The 21072-nt window shown below is 38.5% G+C and overlaps 1 protein-coding gene across 2 annotated transcripts in view; it reads right to left on the bottom strand.

Annotated features, from left to right (window-relative positions):
- Positions 1–20216, bottom strand: part of LOC115221304 (nicastrin) — a 70276-nt gene extending 50060 nt beyond the window's left edge. For both annotated transcript variants that reach the window (XM_029791463.2, XM_029791464.2), the window contains exons 1-4: positions 20067–20216; positions 5146–5244; positions 3106–3229; positions 1771–1898 (exon numbers count right to left, since the gene is read on the bottom strand). In XM_029791463.2, coding sequence (XP_029647323.1) covers positions 1771–1898; positions 3106–3229; positions 5146–5244; positions 20067–20127 — 412 coding nt within the window. In that variant the 5' untranslated portion in view covers positions 20128–20216. The remainder of the gene's footprint in view (positions 1–1770; positions 1899–3105; positions 3230–5145; positions 5245–20066) is intronic.
- Positions 20217–21072: the final 856 nt, after the last annotated feature.

Genomic DNA, 21072 nt, shown 5'->3' with positions numbered 1-21072 from the left:
AATTGTTGTGAATTTGTTCTATACATGGGAATTCATATGACTATAGAAAAAAATTTTTTTTTCTTTAATTTTTTAATATTTTTCTGCTTAAATCCCAGTAAATGTGTTTATGGGGAGAAATATATTGAAAAACAACAATACATCAGTGACAAACAAATGCAGATGGTATGAGGTGATCCTGAAATATGCTAAAAATAACAGCTAAACACCCCTTCAATCACATAGTTTTTGTTTTATTTTGTTTTTGTTTTTTGCATAGTTGTATGAATTAATATGTATAGAACACAAACACCCAAAACTTTTCTGAAAATACAAAAAAAAATTATAAGGAATTATATGACATGCTTAAAACAGAGTTCTGATGAAAAACCCTTTTGGACAGAACAAGTCAAAGCCTGCCAATGGCAGAACATCTTTCTACAAGAGATATGGGTTCATGTCCAATGAGCAGCATTCGATATTTTTCTACCAAAAGATTTTTTGCAACCCATAATTTACAAGCAATTATTTATGGCTTTATGCACGTGCTTTGAGATATACTATTTCAAAAAAGAACTATTTCACATTCTCTCAACAGTTTATAGAATTATTACGCCCATCTGAAATTCAAAGACTTTCTACAAGTAATCATTTATCTATTCATGAACACACACACACACATATACATATATACATTAGAAAAAAATTATCTAAGTAACAAGAAGAAAGAGAGTAGCTATCACTCTTTTTAGGGCCTTAGAAGCTGGTAGAAGTTATCCTGACTACAGAACTGGCCCAATTGCTTTCAGCTAAGTGGACTTGGTTAAATGCACCCAATATATGCATATATACAATTATATGTATATATATATATATATTCACATGTGTATTTATATATATATATATATATATATATATATATATATATATATATACACACACACACACACACACACATATATATATATGTATATATATACATAGATATATATATATATATATATATATATGCCTATATAAGTATATATATATATATATATATATATACACACATATATTTATATTTATATATATATATATATATATATATATGACAGAGATTTAGAGGTATATTACTCGAAGCTTTTGACGAAATAGAGGGGGATATATATAGTATCACATGATGTGGAAGACAACCGGAGGTTTCTACAGGACCTGTTGAGGGCTATTGATCAGATCTATGGATGGTGCAAAGTCCCCTCTTGACCCGTATAGTCAATCAGGTGATACATGAAGGAGTCATACTCATAGTCAACTGCTACAAAGGTAAAAGTGATGCAACAGATACGAGTAATTACAGAGGTATCAAGTTATTGGATCAGGTAATGAAAGTTACCTCAATAAATCCATCCAATCCAAGCAAGCAGGGAAAGGAGGGGAGGGAGAGGGGGAGGAAGAAAGGCCGGATGGATGACTGGATACATAAATATATACATATAAGTTAGAGAAAGAGGAAGACAGACACTGATTTTATTCTCATCACTAAAATCAATGATGAATGAATAGAAGACATTTACCCAAGGTACCAAGCAGTGAGACTGAACCCAGAACTATGTGGTTGGGCAGCAAAATTCTTGTCACACAGTTGCACCTGCTTCTACGATAAGCATAGAAATACACTTCAAATTAGAAACCTGCTCACATAAACAGACAAGACAAAAATGACAGAACATCTTTCATATCAGGTCTCAGACCTTCTTTCTTGCTTCATTGTAAGCGTGAACAGGAAAGCAATAAACACATAGCTCTTACCATAGCCATCATTTGGACAAGATTTATCTGCAGAAAATCCCTCAGGTGGTAGCTGTGATGCACCATTGGCATCTATGACCAGTATCCCATTAACTCTTCCAGAGTCGATCAACTCAGTAATGTTCTGCCTGCAGAATAAATGGTCATCATAATATAATTAATCGGTCCCTTCAGCTAAAGATCAGTAAATGAAAAGCAGAGTGCTGGTTAGATCACAGTAAAGCTCTACCAACAACACCTGCACTATTTTAATGAGTTTGTAAATAATATATAAGGCATCAGATTTATTAAGCAAAAGAAATACATTTAATGCCTATGCAATTTTTTTAAATGAGGTTTACCACTATAATAACTGTCATGTAGAGAGGTGAAAAGCAGAGTGTTGGTTACAGTAAAGCTCTTTTCTATCAACATCTCCTGCACTATTTTGATAATGAGTTCATAAATAACATACAAGGCCTCAGATTTATTAGGCAAATAAATGTGTAATGCCCATGTAATTTTTTTTTAATGAGGAATACCACTGTAATAACAGTCATCATTTCTCATGCTGACACCAGGTCAGCCTAATCATATCCAATATCTAACTTGAATATGTTACCATTCCCTAGAGATAAATTCCAGAGTTTACTTTTGTGGATTCTGAACCCAGAATATAATGGTACAAAACTAAATATTGTAAAGCATCTAGTCTGACATTCAATTACTACCGTTCCACCACTTGGTGGTGGTGGTGGTGGTGATGGAGGAGGAGGATGCCGCCAACAATCCCTTAGTGGGATGTAGCCAATACTATTGAGTATTTCATGAATAATAATGATGATTTCTTCATCATCATCATCTTTTAACATCTGTTTTCCATGCTGGTAATGGGTTGAACAGTTTGACCAAAGCTAGAGAGCTGCACCACACTTCAGTCATCTGTTTTGGCTTGATTTCTATGGTTGAATGCCCTTCCTAACACCAACCACTTTACAGAGTGTACTGGGTGCTTTGTATGTGGCACCAGCACCAGCTGGGTTGCCTTACTTCCATGCTATTTGAATTTGGAAGTCTACTACTCTGCTGTTTCTGCTACTTCAACAACATTTGAGGCAAAGAGAGAACCTTACATGGACACTAAACCTGCAAGAAATAACACCCATATCTTCCTCAAATCACACCCTGCTATCTGAATAAAAAAGTTAAGAACATGTTAGATAATGTAGTCCTAGATACTAGTAAAAAGATAGGATGGCCATAGCTGGAATACTTTTAACTGAACATCTGCTTGATCAGGGAGGTTTATAATTTATTCGTAATTAGGAAAATATATAATGAAGTCAATAAACTTACAGATTGAAATTAGCAGCTTCAATGAGCATCACATATGGAGCATGTGGTCCATCTTTGAGTATCCACTGGCTATCAGATTTCTCTTTCACATAGTGAACAACACCTACATTGCCTTTCATTTCAGCTGAAATCAGAAAAGTTATTACATCAATCAGTAGTACTAATATTGGAATTAAATGATATATAAAAGGGCAAGGGCACAGACATAGCTGTGTGGTTAAGAAGTTCACTTTCCCAACAACATGGTTTCAGGTTCAGTCCCACTGTATGACACTTTGGGCAAGCATCTTTTCGTTATAGCCTTGGACTAGCCAAAGCCTCATGAATTGCTGCCTTTACATTTATAAATAAATATATGGACATAGACAGGTATGTGGCTATATGATATTAAGCTCAGAAGAGTCTTTTTGGCACAACAGAATGCGCATTGGGCCACTCAATTTCATTGTTATTTAATGAATTACCATGGTCCATTCACTTCTCCCACTCAAACTGCTGAAGATAGTAGCCAAAGGTTAATTAATTATATATATACAAACAAATATGTACCTTATAAAAACTCGTCTGCATAATGGTACAAAATACATGGTCGAGCAATCATTAGTATACCTAATTGTTAAATAATGAAATCAGTCAGTCTCATACTCACCTCAAGCTGCTGAAAAGCTACCTTCAGCTTAATTTCATAGCAAGTTCAATCAGTTTAAATAAATAAATATATTCTTTTATTCTTTTATTTGTTTCAGTCATTTGACTGCAGCCATGCTGGAGCACCGCCTTTAGTCAAGCAAATTGACCCCAGGATTTATTCTTTGTAAGCCTAGTACTTGTTCTATCAGTCTCTTTTGCCAAACTACTAAGTTACAGGGACGTAAACACACCAGCATCGGTTGCCAAGCGATGTTGGGGGGACAAACACAGACATACAACCATATACGTACATATATATACAACAGGCTTCTTTCAGTTTCCGTCTATCAAATCCACTCACAAGGCTTTGGTCGGTCCAAAGTTATAGTAGCAGATACTTGCCCAAGGTGCTATGCTATGGGACTGAACCCAGAACCATGTGGTTGGTAAGCAAGCTACTTACCACACAGCCACTTAGCAGTTAGAGTATCCAGCTCACAATCATGAGGTTGTGAGCGATTCCTAGCAATGCTATGTGCCCTTGAACAAGACACTTTACTTCATATTGCTCCAGTCCACTCAGCTGACAAAAATGAGCAGTACCTGTAATTCAAAGGGTCAGCCTTGTCACATTCTGTGTCATGCTGAATCTTCCTAAGAACTTGTGGAGCGCTTGGCCACATGCATGTTAATTTTACGAGTAGGCTGTTCTGTTGATTAGATCAATTGGAAAACTCACTGTTGTAACAGACAGAGAGCTAGTTATAGTTTACTTACACATACAGACACATATTTATTCAGAACCCTCACTGTAGTGGTACAAATTATAGAACACAATATTATATACATCATTATGATCAACATTAATAGTAATATTACTATAGTTAAGATTCTTTAAGCAGATATCTTTCTCTAACATAGAGCTAAAACTTTTCAACTTCACCTTTTATCTTTTACTTTCAGTTATTTGACTGAAGTCACGCAGGGGGACTACCTTGAAGGATTTCAGTTGAATGAAATCAATCCCAGTACTTATTTTCTAAAATCTGAGACTTATTCCATCAATTTTCTTTTTTTTTTTTTTGTGAACTGCTATAAACAAACCAACACCAGCTGATACTTTGTGATAAGGTACAAACACAAAACACACATATCAGGCTTCCTTTAGTTTCCATCTGCCAAATCCACTCACAAGGCTTTAGTCAGCCTAGGGCACTAGTAGAAGACACTTGCCCAAGGTGCCATGCAGTGGGACTGAACCCAGAACCATGTGGCTGGGAAGCAAACTTCTTGCTACACAGCCACACCTTTGATCACATTACTGTACAAATAACTAGTGATGTCAGGGCTCCCCACCGAAAAAGACCCTACAAAGTAAAACAGAATTGAAAGGTTTATTGTATCACTTACAGGAGCACCCAATTTGATGAGTTGAATTGAGGCGGCGAAAACAGGCTTTCTGTCCTTTGATGTTAACATAGATCTTGTCTTTGGTTCTAATCGCAGCAGCTGAAAAAAAATATAACAAAAATAACCATAAAAAAATAATAATGATGAAAGGGAACAATTCAGAGACAGACATAAAGTGTGGGGTTTTACATATGATGGAATGATAAAATAATAATAATAACTAGCACTGTGACCCGGCGTTGCTGGGTCATAGTGCTAGTGCATGCATATACAGCTGCATGCATGCACACATACACGCAAGTACTGTCCAAATTTCCGACCAATCGCATACAGCTAGCTGGCATTCAATTGGTGTATCAAGTTTTGGGCATTTTGATTGGGATTTGGATAGAAAATTCACAAAAAAGTCACTTCTATTGATTTTTTAATGGCTTTGCAGGGTGACTGGGGAAATGTAAAGATGTGCACGACCACCCTTGGATGGTTTTGAATGACCATAGAAAGTGCGAGCCCTCTAACTGAAAAATTTTGCCGTTTATATATATAGAGATAAATAAATAAAAAAGTATACATGGTATACATTAGAAGAAGAGGGAAGAAACAAAATGTGATAGTAATGATACAGAAGGACCTCTACGGATAATCAAGAAACCCCACCATCTAAGATCACCCTGAATACCAAAGACAAGAGTCCTCCCCAACTCCTTTCTTCCAACTCGCAGGTCTACACTGAGAGTAGTGTACCATCCGCTCTTACCATTTTTGCCACTTTCACCCACCTTTTCATAAATTCACTTGAGGACAACACCTTCCTCTCCATTCTCACTTTCCTTTTCAAGTTTCACTTAAAAGAGTCCAAAAGGGCTTTTCCAAAGAAGTACATTTCTGTCCTCATTCCTTTCAGCCTCGTCCACCAGACAAAGGAAAACTACCTTATTTGCCCAATTAAAGGAAGGCGGCGAGGCAATCATCATTATGGACTCAGCTGACAGATGGATCTGTCTCATACGCAACAGCAGCTGTTCGACATAACTCCACAAATCAGCAATACCCAGACACTGAACGAGTGCATGCAGAACAGTTTCATCGCTCTGTGCGCACCTCGGACAAGCCTGTCTGACAGCTCATCCATGACTGTAGAGTTTATCTTGAACCGGTAGCACCCCCTGGTAGCCTTGCCAAGCCAAAGGCATCCAGAAATCATCCATACCAGTCCCCAACCAGAAAATCCTCCGGAATAGACTTGCCAGTTTGTCAATGCCTGGAGCATCCTCAAGGTCGTTGTCATATTTGCCCACTACTAATCATCATCATCGTTTAACGTCTGTTTTCCATGCTGGCATGGGTTGGACAGTTTGACTGAGGTCTGGAGAGCCAGTGGCTGCACCAGGCGGGCCTGGCATTGATCATATTGGGATAGTACTTTTTACATGCCACCAGCACAGAAGCCAGTCAGGGGATACTGGCATCTATCATGCTCAGATAGTGCTTTTTACGTGCTTCTGGCACAGGAGCCAGTCAGATGGACCTGGCATTGACCATGTTCAGATGTTGCTTTTTAAGTGCTGGAACATCCACCGATTCTATTGCCTCACTTGTTAGAGAACAGTGAATGCCTGATGACATTCTAAGTGCCAGGTGCCCAGTCTTGGTCTATCAGGACTGCAGTTCTGTCAAGGAGATGAGCTGTAGAAAGGTGTCTCACAATCGAAGCCTACACACGTTCACCTTCTAGAAATTGTTGAAGGTAGCACAACCTGTGTGTCAGTGCATCAAAAACCATAGCATGCCTAAGCTGCCACACGGAAGAAGTTGGCAACAGACCAACCACCTGACCATTGGAATGTGTCCCTTCCACAAGAAAATAAACAGGATACATTCCAATCTGACAAACCAGTAACTGGAGCAAGGCACAACAGTCAAATGATTAATGACAGAGGTAACGTAGGCATTCACCACCTCTGCTCAAACTTTCAGGGGCAACTTCCACCCTGTTTGTTATCTCTTCGTAATTCATATCCTGGCGGTCGGGACCAAACCAGACCTTGAGCAATTTAACTGGTCCGTCAGTCCAGTGTCCGACAACACTGTCTGACAGCATCAATCTGCCTCTCCAGGTGCCCAGTCACAATTCCACTAACTTGTCGGCATTGGTTTTGGCCCCTGCAACTGACTCATATTCCTTTACAATGGAGCCAACCATCTCCACTTCAGAGGCGTCCAACACCATGACAGTGACGTCATCCACATATGCTGACACTGCCCTCCCAGCTCCAATTTCGAAAGAGAGGCCTCTTAACTGTTCCAACTTCTGCAGCAGTGGCTCATGAGCCAGCACATACAGAAGAGATGACAGCAGGCAGCCCTGATGGACCAAACATGCGATACTAAATGGTTCCAATGGGTGGCCATTTACTTTGACCACCAAGCAGGTGCTGCTCTGCATTGCAGCAATCCAGCCTTTGAAAACAGGTCTGAAACTGGCCGCTTTAAGGATGAGGTCTAAGTAGAGATGGTCTACCCTAGCAAAAGCTTTCAACTGACCTAAATTGAGCAAGGCCCCACCAAAGCCAGCTTTAATCCCAGCCCTCTCTACAATGTATCGCATAAGAGGGAGGTTGTCATGGATAGACCTGCTCGGGATTGCGCATGTTTGTGCTTCCCCAACCAGATTATAACTGACAAGTGCCAACCTTTTTGCTAACAGCTTAGCCAAAATCTTAAACTCTGTGTTTAGCAGAGTTATGGGTCGAAAATTCCCGAGCACATCCCCATTGTCAGCATCCTTTCTCAGCAGTGTTACCACACCCCAGCTAACAGCACTAGGAATTTTCCTGTTCTACTGCCAGTTACTGTAGATGTCTGCCAAACAAATCTGGTATGAAAACATAGAATTTGTAGGGCAGACGATTCAAACCGGGCGATTTGCAACTTGTGCAATCATTCATTGCCTCCTGTATTTCAGTAGCTATAATTGGCTTTTTGCAGAATCTTACATCTGCTACTGAGAGCCATGATAGGCTGTCTAGGTATAAAGTAAAGTCTGCTACCATCGTTGACTCTTCACCCTCCCCAAACAGTTGTGCAAAGTGCTGATGGAAAGCCACACACATCTTCTCAGAACCAAGTAGCATGCATCCCCCCTGATCCGTGAAAGACTTGTTCGTGGTTTTGCTTCCATGTCATGTGTCTACCATTTGGGCCCATCAGACGGCTTTAATTCCTTCGAGTTTTAGTGCATGGACCTTAGCTCTGACAAAGCACCCTTCGTGTTTCACCTCAATGAAATAGTCAAGGGCCATTCTCACCGCTAGCACATCCATTGCGATACCATTACTAATCGCCTTTTCTAGTTTGCTAACTAGTTCTCCCTCTAATCCATTTCTTTCTATTGCTGAATCTTCGCTAATTGCTATTGATTCTACTCTAATCGCACTCTTCAGTGTGATCCACCACCAGTTGTGGACAGCCCGTCAACTGCCATTTAACTAGTTCACTAATCTAATCCCTGTCTTTGCAGGCTGGTAAGAATGCATTCAACTTCCAATAACCAGGTCCCTGTGTAAGGGTCTCATCTAAATCAACTGAGCATATCACAAATTTGTGATCTGTGTAGCCGACCAATTTAAACTGTGGACAACCTATGCTATCACTATCCTCTGACCTATCAAATACTCTATCTAAATATGATCTGGACGACCCGCTATGGTTGCTCCATGTCCACACTGGCACATCAGGGAAATCCAGTTGGTATCTGTCAGAAAGCTGGAAAGTCTTTGAGGCTTTTACACCCACTTCTGCTATGTACTAAACCCACACAATCTTTCTGTGCATCCAAAATACTATTCCAGTCACCCGCTAGTACTAAAGTGTGAGACATTCCCAAGAATGTTTCTAGATGCCTGAAGAAATCTGGCCTTAAACTGCTACCAGTCTAAAGGCATACCTTTGCTGCCATTCACGTCCAGAACCACCAACCTACTATCCAGGTCCAGGAAGATACCCTGTTCTTGGAGATCTAAGGATTTTTGAAGTAGCACTGCACACTGCCACCCACTCCCTATAGACCACAAGATGAGAATACCTCCTAGTCCTTGAAAATGGATGCTAGAGCGAGTTTTCCGCAGATCCTTATTTCATTAATGGCAACCACATCCAAATCAGGCAACCTGAGATCATTGAGCAAGTGACCTTGTTTCCAAGCTGATCCCAGGCCACACACATTCACACACCCCATTCTTAAAAGAAGAGGAGATTAATCAGCTTGATTCTCGGGAAGCCCAGAGTTCCAGGCCTATCTACTGGCGAAAACGTTTTAAAAGGCCCTCCTGACATCCTTTTATCAACTTTAAAATCCCCACACTACATGGGAATTTTTCTCTTATAGTTTTGTAAACATCTGACAACCTTTTAATTAAAGGTCTGTCATTGAGGGTATTGAGGATGAAATCCTCAAATTCCTTTCCCTCTGTCTTTGTTTTTGTTGTGACTTACAAAATCCATTAATTCACTGTTGCACTTGTTCACAACAGTAAAACTGATGGATACATTTCGTCTACAGTCTGACGAATATTCAAGTTTTTGAAGTTCTGTAATTGGTTGTTCATATGTGGCATCTTGGCTTTCTACTCTCCACCAACAGGTGAGTACCATCCGGGAAATCATTGAGATTGGGCAGCTGGTTGATATGGTCCTGCTTAGATTGTAAAGTCAGTTCCATACCTATACCAGACCAGTCTTGCTTAGGTATTTTTCTTGATCTCTGATACTGTCCCTTCGTCTTCTAGAACTGTCAGGACAGCCACCACTAACCAGGTGATGGATATTTCTGGTGGCACTTTCAACACCCTAATATTGGCAAGACACTGGCCATGATAGCTGGGGATTAAGGAGAAGTTGTCGTTTCTCAAAGGGGTTGTGGAATGACACTTGGCTTCTTCCGTCCCACATCTCACCTCAATAGTTACAAACTTCTTTCCTTGGGTGGTGTGGGTCTTTTGCTCCCACACACTCCTAAGGCATTTTTGTATTTCACTCTCAGGGGCATTTTTCACCTGCCATGACTTGGCTTCAATGCAACAGTATGTTACTGTGCATCTTAAGATGTTCTCTATCACATCAGATAGAGGACTTAAAGCTACTCTTCTACCATTCCTTTTATACAATTCTGCCAGCTCATCGCCTTATAATCATTTTTACTATAGGCACAAGGCCTGAAATTTGGGAAGAGGATAGTTGATTACACTGGTTCTTAATTTATCGACCTTTGAAAAGATGAAAAGGTAATTAAATAACCATGAAAAGATGAAAAGGTTAAGTCGACCTTGATGGAACTTGAACTCAGAATGTGAAGACCGACAAAATGCTGCAAAGCATTTTGCCTGGTGTGCTAACAATTCTGCCAGCTCACCGCCTAAACAACAATAATAATAATGGTTTAAAATTTTGTTACAAGGGTAGCAATTTTGGAGGAGGGGATAAGTCGATTACATTGACCCTAGTGTTTAACTGGTACTTTTCTATATGACCTTTCATATTCTAAGTTCAAATCTAAATAAGGTCAACTTGACCTTTGACCTTGTGTCTTTTCAGGGTTGATGAAATAAAGTACCAGTCAAATATTGGGGTTGATTTAATCAACTGTACTCTCCTCCTAAATTCGAGGCCTTGTACCAATATAAGAAATTATTATTATTATTATTATTATTATTATTATTAAGGCTGACAGAATTGTTAGTGCACTGGATGAAATCATCATCATCATCATCATCGTTTAGCATCTGTTTTCCATGCTAGCATGGGTTGGATGGTTCAACTGGAGTATGTGAAACCAGAAGGCTTCATCAGGCCCAGTCAGATCTGGCAGTGTTTCTACGGCTGGATGCCCTTCCTAATGCCAACCACTCCGTGAGTGTAGTGGGTGCTTTTTATGTGCCACCCGCACGTAAATGCTGAGTGGTATTTCACCTGTTGCTATGTTCTGAGTTCAAATTCCACCAAGGTCAACTTTAACTTTCATCCTTTCGGGGTCAATAAAATAAGTACTAGTTGAATATTGGGGTTGATGTAATTGACTCGTCCCCTCCCACAAAATTGCTGCTGTTGTTGCAAAAGCTGAAACCATTATTATTACTATTAATTATAGGGTGGTAGAAGGCAATGAGCTTGCAGACTCATTAGCACACCAGACAAAATACTTAGTGGCATTTCGTCTGTCTTTATGTTCTAAATTCAAATTCTGCCATGGTTGACTTTGCCTTTCATCCTTTCAGGGTTGATAAAATAGGTACTAGTTCATCAGAGTAGGGGGTGGTGTCAATGTAATTGACCGACTTCCTCCCAAAATTGCTGGCTTTGGAAACCAATTGTAGGGTAGTGGCACGTAACAAACACCATCCGATCGTGGACATTGCCAGCCTCGCCTGGCCCCCGTGCCGGTGGCATGTAAAAAGCACCATCCGACCGTGGCCGTTTGCCAGCCCCGTCTGGCACCTGTGCCAGTGGCACGTAAAAAGCACCCACTACACTCACGGAGTGGTTGGCGTTGGGAAGGGCATCCAGCCGTAGAAAAATTGCCAGATCAGACTGGGCCTGGTGCAGCCTTCTGGCTTCCCAGACCCCAGTTGAACCGTCCAACCCATGCTAGCATGGAAAGCGGATGCTAAATGATGATGATGACTGTCAAGTAATGGCAATGATTTCACACCTACACACTATTATGTAGCTTTGAGTCTATGTTAAAAATCCTTCCCTGCTACATGATTCTGCATTCAATCCTACTGTGTAGCACTTTGAGCAAGTATCTTCTATTACAGCCCCAGGCTGACCAAACTCAAAGAAACTTAATGTGTGTGTGTGTATCTGTCCCCCAAACGCCCGCCCACCACTTGACAGTCAGTATTGGTTTGCTTACCTCCCTATAATTTAGTGATTTGGCAAAAGGGACCAACAGAATAAGTACCAGGCTTAAAAATTAGTACTAAGGTCAATCCATTCAATTAAAGCCCTAAACAAGATACTAAACAGAAAATTCAAGAAGTAGTAGTCACAAATTAGAAAGTAAGAAAAGTAAGCCAGACCAAAGCTTAAATCTAAATTAATTTTGAGAACACCCAAAACAAAACACTAAATAAAAAGATTCTGGAAGGAATTGAAGACAAATAACAAAAACAGAATTTAATTGACTGATCTATGATCAGGTCAATTAATCAGGTTGTACAGGAAGATGTCAAACCCAATGACTGGTGTAGCAGTATTATAGCCAGCTGTTACAAAGGTAGAGATGCCTCAGAGAGAATTACACAGAGGTATCAATTTGCTAGACCAGGTTGTGAAAATTACAGAGAGAGTTATAGCCTAACTAATTAGAAAAAGATGACATGAAGTTTAGTTTTGTGCTGGAGAAAAGTACTACTGATACTATCTTCTTAGTATGAAGCTAAAAGTAAGCTTCAATTTGTTGACCTGGAGTAAGCCTTCAACAGGGTCTCCTGCTTTGTGATTTGGTGGTCTCTGAGAAGGACAGGGGTAGATGAATGTAGAGGGATGCTGTCAGTAAGGCAACCGTTAGCTGGGAATACAGGTGGGAGTTCACTCGGGCTTGGTTCTCAGAACTCCTCTCTTCATTATTAACATCCAAGCCATAACAGGAATTTAAAACCAGCTGCTCTTGGGGACTATTGTATCCTAATAACCACGTTCTCACAGAAGAATCTATAGTAGAATTAGAAATGAAATTCCAGGTGCGGAAGCAAAACCTAAAATCATAATTTATCTTAGCAAATACCTAAGTTCTTGTAAACAGGAAAGCAGACAGGACTCCACTCTCCACAGATAAATGGCCCTGCTTGATATGTAGGAAAGGTGTATCTATATGATGTGCCCAGTGCAAACTGTGGACACATAAGAGGTGCAGCAGAGTTACAGGAAGGATAATGGAGAAAGTGGTATATGTGAAAGATGTGCAGGAGCAATAAAAACTTAGGACATACAGGAAATAGATTTTCTAAATGCTCAGAAAATGTACTTGCTAGAATAAGAATAGGATGAACAAAGTTTAGAGAGCTATCACCTCTACTGCCAACAAAAGCTCTCTCTATCTTTCTCTCTCTCTCTCTGAGTGAAAGGTACATTGTATGATGCTTTTGCATATGATCAGTAATGCTACATGGTAGTGAAATGTGCTGTGAAAGCAATGTAATTTTGATCACTTTAAAATAGGAAAGCTATGCTATAGTACCAAGAGTGGTTTTAAACAAGTTGATATCGAAAGGGTTAAAGACATGTCTCCAGTTGAAGGTCATTCTGATATAAAACCAGATATGCAAGGAGTGGCACTAGACAATTTTAGGAATCTTTCATTTGTTCCTGAGATCATGACATTCCCACATTCCTGAGTCTGTAACTCATATTGGCACTGGATGTCTTTTCTTGGCTTGCCTCTGAATCATGAGAATAGGGTGGAGAGGGTCTATGAGGTGTCATGCAAACCTGATTGGACTTGAAATTTTGCATGGGCACTGCTACTTGAGTGCACAATGTTCTTAATAGTCAGTGATGGTTATCTTCAGCCACAACTGGACAGCCATCATGTGTATGTGTGTGTGTGTATGCATGCATTTGTGCATATATTTATATATATGTATGTGTATGCATATCTATGTGTGCATGTATTTAGGTTTCTGAGTGGATCTATCATCATCATCGTTTAACGTCCGCTTTCCATGCTAGCATGGGTTGGACGATTTTGACTGAGGGCAGGCAAACCAGATGGCTGCACCAGACTCCAATCTTGATCTGGCATAGTTTCTACAGCTGGATGCCCTTCCTAACGCCAATCACTCCGGGAGTGTAGTGGGTGCTTTTTACATGCCACCGGCAGTCTACATATATCTAGGTGGCTGAATTCAAATTTCTCCAAGGTCAACCTAGCCCTTCCAACCTTCAGCTGATATTAGAATTGTTAGAGTGTCTTGTGCGATCTGTTTCTGGTTTTTTTGCACCTAACTAGAGTCCAATCAATAGTAAGGTATAAAGAGTTGGCAGCAACTCCAATGCAACACAGAAACTACCTATGAAATTTCAATGAACTTATAAAAACTACTGCAGCACGAGTTCATGAGAGTTCTATGCATAAGGAGAATGTAGAAAGTCTTACAAAGGGACATTAGTGTTGTTTAACCCTTTTGATGCTAACCTACCTGAGACTGGCCTTGGTTCTAGGATACAAATTTTCTCTTTAAAGTGATTTCAATCCAAAGTTAATAGTTGTGTGGACCACAGATAACTAATAATGTTAGAGGGATTGATGGCACTGAGAATGAGACATATTATCAAAGTGGAAGGAAGTTGTAAAAGAGAAAGACCCAGGAAGACATGGGACGAAGTATTGAAGGTCAATTTCAAAATGCTGAACTTTAAGAAGGAGATGACAGAGGACTGAGATATGTGGCACATTATTGTACCTGAGAAGACCTGCCCACCACTACAGAATTGGGATCCTAAAATCAAGGTGCCATATAGAAAGTATTGGTGTGAGTGCTAGTGTCATGTAAAAGGCACTGGTGCCATGTAAAAAGCATTGATGGTGCCACATAAAAGCACCCGGTATACACTGTTGAGTGGTCGGCATTAGGAAGGGCATTCAGCCAAATAAACAAGTCAAAACAGACTATGGAACCTGGTATGGCCCTTGGTTTTGCAAGTTCCTGTCCAGCGGTCCAACCCATGCCAGCCTGGAAAATGAACGTTAAATGTTGATGATGGTGACTAATGGAGTAAAAATATTGGTGAACCATTGATTTTATGGTTGGTTGTTTTCAACACAAGCATGTTATTTTTTTACAATGCTCAGTAAGGAAAGATATGCTTAGTTCAAGCAGAGGCCAGGACTTTCTGCTAGAGAAGGACTGAGAGACTGAACATGGGTTCCATTTACTATAAATGAAAGCAACTACAATACAGGAAAAAGGTGTAAACCACCTTTTTCCTGTATTGTAGTTGCAAAAAAAAAGTTAATTTCATACCTAAACTTATTTCAATTTTTAAAATGTACGTCAGTAGGGGAAAAAAATCTTACCCTAAAAGCTGATGTGTTAAGGTTATCTAGGGACTCCAGGAAAATTATAATTTACTGTTTGGCTCTGTTTACTCAAAAACAGAAGGCCTACAGAAGAGAAATAGCTACAACTAACATTAATGCTAGTGTGCATACATTTCATTTCTCTACAGCAAACTTTGTGTATTTCTTCACATTGCTTTGCCAACATTCAATTTAAAACTGATATTTTTAATCCATATGTAAATAATTTTTCTCTCATGCTAGCATGGAAAGCGGACGTTAAACGATGATGATGATGATGATGATTAAAACCCACAATTCTTTTTCATTTAGATTAGAACAACTTGGATGACATTGTATCTTTTTAACTGAGAAGTTTAGCTTATATTATGGTCATCTGACCCTTTAGCATTCAGATTATTCTGTCAAATGTAATGCTAATTCATTTACATTGTTTTGTATTAATCAGGGATTATATCATAGCTTTGAGATTTCAATGATATGATTATTTTTACAGTAGTAACATTGTATGGTAGGTGTGTGAGGCCAGATCTGGCTGGTTTGAGCATAAAACAGGTAGAACATTTGGGCAGGATATGGCCAGTTTAAAATTCTAAAGGGTTAATTATAATTATATATTCATGGACATCTAAATGCAACAATGCTCGTTACTTCTTCATGGTTTGAAACCTGCCAGTATCAATATTGCCTTTTACTGAACCAGCAATGTACTATTGTTGGTATATTTAATTGTATACTATACATACATTCCTGAAAAAATCTTGTGTGTACATAGTATTTCACACCTTTTCAGAGAAGTTGGTGAGTATTGTAATAAGCTATGCAAACAAAAAACTAAAATTTAAGAAACAATAAAAATTACTTGACAAAATGGTCACTATTTGAACTGCAAATATATTCTACAGATGATCAAGTACAGGATTTGGGACAAACATGAATAGAATATTAGCAACTGGCCTAATTTATCAATACCATTTGGGGATCACTGCCTATTAGATTAAGTTTAATCAGTCAATAGACAGGCGCAGGAGTAGCTGCATGGGTGGTAAGTAGCTTGCTTACCAACAAAATGGTTTCAGGTTCAGCACCTTGAGCAAGTGTCTTCTACTATTTAACATCCAAAGCCTTGTGAGTGGATTTGGTAGACAGAAACTGAAAGAAGCCCATCATATATATATATATAATATGTATATATGTGTGTGTGTGTGTGTGTGTGTGTGTTTGTCCCCCACTATCTCTTGACATCCAGCGTCGGTGTGTTCATGTCCCTGTAACTTAGCAGTTCAGCAAAAGAGACTGATAGAATAAGTACTAGGCTTACAAAGAATAAGTCCTGGGGTCGATTTGTTCAACTAAAGGCAGTGGTCAAACAAGGCTGCAGTCAAATGACTGAAACAAATAAAAGAATAGAAAAAGATAAGCGTAAGTTGACAACCTTCATGGGTAAGGTGAGTTGACATTTACTATTGCCGAGAACAAGTTTGGTCAGTTCTATAAGTCATTCAGTATGTGTCTAGAATAACTCTCAGGCCCAACTTCTAGATATTGCAATACTACTGAATCAAGTCTAAATAATCTTTGATACCAAATCTCAAGATTCTATGGAATTGAGAAATTGAATTCAACGGCACATACTGAGGAACTTTATCAATTCTCATGGTGCAGCTACTGTCTACAATTGGTGAATTATACCAATCATAGTTATAGATTAGACTGTTGACTATTCAACAGGTAGCCCAGTACCATATCAACCCAATCATCTGCATAAAACAGCCACTCAAAGATGCTACAAAAAGTAGGCCTCACATTCTCTAATGATGTTTCCTAGCAACCTTACTTACATGACATACTTAAAACTGCACTCTAAAGACTCACTTTCCTTTATAGGACCCAGAATATACTTCAGTCTGACCCACTATAAAGATCAAGTGAGATCCACAATAACGAACTGCTCCTACACAAGAGTCGGTGTTGCTGATACATTCCAGACCACATCCAAAAGAGAGCTGATTGAGTGACAGCAATGATCCACTCACCAACACACTGCATTTTCTGATCAGCAGACACACTATCTCTTGTTATTTGAATTCTGCTACAGCAGCCTCTTCTCTTCTGTATACCACCCTTCCTCATCTCCCGTCTTCATCAACCATAATGCATCTCAAACACACCTCAGGTACCACACCTAATCATCCTTCCCCAGAACATCAATTTATGGGAATTCTCATCAACCCAAGTTCTTCCTGCAGTTGTCATCTCACAATTGGTGAAGACTGCATCAATATCACCTGTCACAGAGGGCACTCAATGTCCCTTTCACAAACAAAAAACAACTTAAATAATGATTCTCAGAACCATGACAATTCAGCCAACCAATAAAGCTAAAGAAAATGAACAATAAACAGTTTGTGTTCACAACAAATTGTTCCATACCCACTTATATCGCCATCAGTGGAAGTGTATTGTATTGAGCAGTTGCTAATACAGTTGGATGAGTCACTCACAGAGATTATTTTTATATTGGTGTCATTTTGGAAAGACAGTTATTGTGATCTTCTATTTTGCAGTGGTTGTGAAAGTAGTGATTTTTGTGGTAGGTGAGAACAAGTATCTTTGGTGGAATTCTGGTTTAAGCACCCCATTTATTCCCTCATAACTTTTTCTTATATTTTTGAATTTTCCGAAAATTTTTGCGAATTTGTATTCTACACACAGGAATTCAAACGATTATGCAAAAAAAAAAAAACTTTGTGTTTGAGATTTAAGGGCGATTTAGCTGTTTTAGCACATCTCACGACCACCTGATACCTTGTTTCTTTGTCAGTGACACGTATTGATGTTTTAAAATATTTTTCTTGTCGTAAACACAATGGAATGATGATGCACCCAAGGGTGGTCCATTGCTGGGATTTTAGCAAAAAATTCGGACTGTCCGTATCTTATTTTTTATAAAAACAAAAAAGAGTGGAACTTTTAGGATTTATGTGGGAGAGGTACAAAATTTTAAAACTTTTATATATACATATATATATAATCGTATGAATTCCTGAGTGTGGAATACAAATCCGCAAGAATTTTTGGGAAATTCCAAAAAATAAAAAAAAAGTTATGAGGGGTTGGAGGTGCTTAAACCACAGTATCTTCCGTTTCCTTTGAAAATAGAAGCAACTTGGAGCAGAAATCAGTGTGGGATTTTAATCAGTTTCTCACAACTAAACGAAATGACATACCGTACTGTCTAAAGGGTGGAACAAAACTGACTTCTGTTAATGCTGAGTCCATTTTGGACTCTTCGTTCGCTATCACCACCTACCAACATGCACGCTTTTTGTTTCATGTCTAAAGTCCATGTTGTAAATACGTGTAACAAATATCTTGTGAATTTTGTTGTGACGTTTAAATATTGAATTTGTTTTCAATTTTATTATCTTTTTTGTATCTAAATCATGTATGCATGTGTGTGCGCGTGGTAGTTTGTTTTTGTACGTACGCGTTACTTATTTTGTATTCTGTTTGAAAGTGCTAAGTTAGAATATAAGTGTTATATACTTTTGGGTATACCCAAAAAACAAAGCAGAAAAAGTACTCAAGTTGGTGTATATATATATATATATATATACACACACACAAATATGTGTGTGTGTGTTAGCGTTCAGTGTCCGCTTGTGGACTTGATAAATCTGTCTAGCAAAAAGCGGGCAGTTCACTCTTGACAAACAACGCAAATACGATAACAAAATAAGGAAGTTTTGTCATTTCTTTGGCGAACTTTGTATTTCCTTTCATTTTAAAGAAATCATAAAACAACAAGCTTCTCAAAGATGGGAAAAATCAGATGTCTTCATTTCATCTAAGATTATTATAGCAAATGTGAAAACGAAAACAAAAAACGAAATAAAATTGTGAATGTTTGACACAAAGGGGAATCAAAATACTATTGTTAAACTAATAATGAAATATAAAGTACTCGTGACTCATTTTAAAGAAAAAGTGAATCAGATAAGCTAGACATATACCTTAACTCCTAAGAAGGCAAAATAGGCCTATGTGAACATATATTTCCAAGTACACGTTATTTAGCCCCAGATGTAAGCAGACTTAGGATTAAAGGCCTTCTAAACATGCCCATCCCGAGCGTTTGCATATCAGACTAAACTAAATCCGATTTAAACTTAGTTTGCTTTTTTTGAGACAAAAGTATGTTATTTTCAAATAAATTTGACTGCTATATCTAACCGGTTGAGCAACTACATATGTTATCTCGTATGGTTTATTCTTTAGCAAAACTTGAAGGGTAATGCCTAGTCATTTATAAGGAATACGTAGTATTTAACGATTAAATCTTGGTTCGTGGCAACGTTGTTACAATCAGAAACCTATAGACTGAAAACACGAGAGAACAAAGTAACAAATGCCGACAATAAAGTAGAGACTCCATAACCAAATAAATAATAATAAAAGTCTTGTTAAACACACTTATGCATACACCCCCACCTCTCTTTATCTCTTTCAGAAATGTGTGTTTGTGTATAAAACTATGATTGAACTAAGTATGTGTGAGTATAATGAATCTTTAAACTGATAAAAACCGATTGTGTGTAAATATATACGTGTTCATAAAGTTTATTTGTTATAAAATGCTGATTTAACTATTGATTAAGAGGAAGGAAAATGAATAATGACAAATATTAACGCGATATCCGGCTACGGTTGTATGACAGGCTTAGGTTTCGAAACATTTGGGGAAGTAGTTTCATGTAAAACAGATATCATATGTAAGAGATAGGTGACGTGGATAAGAAAAAAGGAATCATTAAAGTAGGAAAATATATGAACAAACCATTCCATAAGAAAATAGTCCAAAGTAATATCAATGAAAAAGGAATATTATATCCTTTCATGGTAGGCTGTGGAGTTCCAAAAAAAAAACTAAAGCAAAGTAGAGTTTTACTTTAAAATTGATTCGTAACAGTAGAGAGTTCTGAACAAAGGGACACAATAATAAGCCTTCAATCGTCCATGGAAACTAAGTTACATACGAGTGAAATAGAATTCTTTTATTCTTTTATTATTTCGGTTATTTGACCGCGGCCATGCTGGAGCCCCCTCTCGAAAGGTTTTAGTCGTACAAATCGACCTCAGGACTAATTTCTTAAGCCTAGTACTTATTTCTATGGGTCATTTTGGTCGTACCGCTATATTACTGGGACGTAAACACACCAACACCAGTTATCAAACGGTGATGTGAGGGGACAAGCACAGACTCAAAGACTCACTCGGCTTATCGAACTTCGATACGGAAAAAATTTCCAACCGGATCTTTTCGGTTTGAACGGCAGTTTTTTCTAGCGGTGTCATATGAAATTGTCACCCATAATTATGACCCTAGTATCGATCTATTGCATTTCAATCTGTTTTAGGGTTAGGGGAAGGGGTGGGGGGAAGGGTATCTTTTTTTCTTCACAAATGTAAATAAATCCAATCTGTTTCTTAAACGAGGGACATATTCATACGGCACAATGTTTTTTATCTCAATAGACGTCAGTGACTGGTTGAATTTGAAGAAAAAAAACAACAATTCTCAATAAAGCCAAGAGAAAAAGATGTTTTATAAACACATTCTACCAGTATACGAAGTTTAAAATTTTTTAGTTACCTAGAAATTATGTTAAAAACTGCCGTTCAAACCGAAAAGATCCTTCCAACCTTCTACGTCAATAAACCATGAATGACCATGGGATGCACCTAAAAAGTTCCCTTCCGGTACACAAATCTAAGCAATGTTGTTTAGGGAAGACTAGCAGTATCCCATACATACCACACTCTCCTCTCCACGCCATCAATGT

This window comes from Octopus sinensis, linkage group LG18 (genome assembly GCF_006345805.1).
Source record: "Octopus sinensis linkage group LG18, ASM634580v1, whole genome shotgun sequence".
Taxonomy (NCBI): domain Eukaryota; kingdom Metazoa; phylum Mollusca; class Cephalopoda; order Octopoda; family Octopodidae; genus Octopus; species Octopus sinensis.
The sequence above is the reverse complement of the archived record's forward strand: the minus strand, read 5'-3'. Positions and strand labels throughout refer to the sequence as shown.